The sequence below is a fragment of the Sceloporus undulatus genome, chromosome 6 (assembly GCF_019175285.1).
Source record: "Sceloporus undulatus isolate JIND9_A2432 ecotype Alabama chromosome 6, SceUnd_v1.1, whole genome shotgun sequence".
Lineage (NCBI taxonomy): Eukaryota > Metazoa > Chordata > Lepidosauria > Squamata > Phrynosomatidae > Sceloporus > Sceloporus undulatus.
Genome location: NC_056527.1, coordinates 22,163,058 through 22,165,471, shown reverse-complemented (window position 1 = coordinate 22,165,471; position 2,414 = coordinate 22,163,058). Strand labels below are relative to the sequence as shown.

The following is a 2,414-nucleotide window of genomic DNA, read 5'->3' as shown; positions in this document are numbered from 1 at the left end:
TGCATTATAATTTGAAAGCATTTGTGGGACTTTTCGATTTCGTTAGTGCTTGTAGTTTTAGTTTACCTTTATATACTCACAGGAGCCAGTTTCCTAATCTTTCCATCTAAAATATGAGCGTCTTCTGTAGCAGATGACTTCTCAAATGATGGATTATTGATTTGATGCTGTCTTTTTCGTGTGCTACTGCAAAAGCCAAAGAATGTCAAGAACACAGGAATAAAAATGAGACCATGAGCAGCCCCAAATATGATTACTAGAAACATGATCTTAAAAAAGGTTCTGAAAATATATGTGGTTGCCATGGACAGCACAACCACTCCCAACACAGTGGACACAGCTCCCTGCAGTACAGCATAACCAAGATGGTAAAGAGCGTCCACTGCCTTCTCATTTCCTTTGGGTTCCTCACTGGAAACAAAGGCATAAGAAATATGAGCAGAAAAGTCTACCGAAAACCCAATGCAAATAACAAGGTTGATCATAGATACAGAGTCAAGACTGACATTCCAATAGGTCATGAAACCAGTTACGCCAACAATAACAGAGGCCACAGCAAATGTTACCCACAAGGAGCAGAGAGGATTGGGAATGAGCAATAAGGAAATAAGCAACATGGCTCCAGTAGCAATCAGAACATTTTGAACGGTGTTCTGAGTAATCACAAGGTACTGATCAAAGTAAATAAAAGCTGGATGATAAACTATCAGTGGTATCTTGCAGTCTTCAACAAGGCCTCTGAGTTCATTTAAGAGATTTTTTTCATCTACTGCAGTAGTAACATTCACTGTCTGTATGAAGAACCGTGAGGCCAATATTTCTGTATTACTATAATTAACATCCCATTTAGAAGCTGGATTTACCCTAAACAGAACAGATAAATTGCCAATGAAAAAGCTCCGGTCATTTATATTTATGGGCATTTGTTCATATATTCTCAGCCATGAATTTGATAATTTCCTGTCAACATAAGATGAATTTTCTAGTGCAACCATGCAGTTCTCAATATCTGCACGAACAGATGGATCCCAGTATGCTACGCTTTCAGTAACAACAACCATAACCCTTGGACCATACTCAGAAAAGTATTCCTCTTCCCAGTCATAATACTGAATGACATAAGAATGGTCACTAGCAAGGTTTCGAAGATCTATTCCTTCTTTAATCTGTGTACACCCATAAATGCTACTTCCGAGATAAATGACATACAGGATCACCACCACTGCCTTAGTCCAGGATTGTACAAGGAAAGGACCATAATACTTTCTAAAAAATTCATTCATGGGATGTTCAGTCTCGGCTCCAGTTAATTCATCAAAAGATCCTCCTACACAGCATATGTTATACAGATGGCCCTGAGAATCCAGAGACTCATGCTTCACTTTCTGGAGGGTGAGCCAATGTCTGTTGCCTTCTTCTCTTCTACCATTTAGAGCAAGCACAGCCCCAAGAAATGTAAGGTTATATAAATAGCAGAATACAAAAGCTGTTCCTGTATAGATGCAAAACGACTGAACTGATGGGAAGGAAGTTGCAATTCCAATGTAGAAAGCTAAAACATCAGTAAGTGTTGTGATGGTAATGGAGACCGCTGCATCTGCGTAAGTATCAGCCATCCGATTTTTGACACTGTCCTTGACTTTGGTATGTTGCCAGCAGGACACCATAATGAACATGTCATCAATACCAACTCCTAAAGAGAGCAGATAAGATTATACATCCATTTCCACATGCTGTATAAACCAAACAAGAGAAAAATTGTTGGTGTGCCTTCAAGTTTTTTTCCAACTTATGACAACCCCAAGGTAAACCTATCACAGGGTTTTCTTGGCATACTTTGTTCAGAAGGGATTTCTCATCCCTCTGAAGCTGAGTGTGGCTTGCCCAAGGTCACCTAATGGGTTTATGTGACTAAATTGGGATGTCAATCTTGGTCTGCCTAGTCCAACATTCAATCCACTACACCATGCTGGTTCTCAAGAGAAACATGTTTTGTACTTTATGGGTATAAAAAATTACATTTGGCACATAGAGCAAACCTTGGATTCAGACACAATGCCAAACTAACAGGAAGCTGTTGGGAAACTGGAGGGGGCTGGTACTTTTTTAGATTCTTGTGGGATGGACTATGGTAAGAGCTTAGTTCATTAGGGAAAGCATAAAAGAACCAGCAGCTTCCCATTGCAGCAGGAAAGCACCAAAGTGCCGCTGCCACAGCAGAGAGAATGGAGAGAGTTGGTGCTTCTTTTAGGCTCTCCCGAGATGAAATAGGTTTTTACCATCTGTCCTGAGGGAACATAAAAAGAGCACCAACCCCTTTTGCTCTCCTTGCTGCCATAGCTGTGGTGGCTCTTTGGCAGCATTTTCTGTTGTGTTTGTTTTGCAGAGGAAAGAGTTGATGTGGTGAAACTGAG

The 2,414-nt window shown here is 40.4% G+C and overlaps 1 protein-coding gene across 1 annotated transcript in view; it reads right to left on the bottom strand.

Moving 5' to 3' along the window:
- Positions 1 to 2,414, bottom strand: part of LOC121935682 (patched domain-containing protein 3-like) — a 76,315-nt gene continuing 73,901 nt past the window's right edge. The window contains exon 4 of the mRNA XM_042477461.1: positions 1 to 1,693. Coding sequence (XP_042333395.1) covers positions 69 to 1,693 — 1,625 coding nt within the window. The 3' untranslated portion in view covers positions 1 to 68. The remainder of the gene's footprint in view (positions 1,694 to 2,414) is intronic.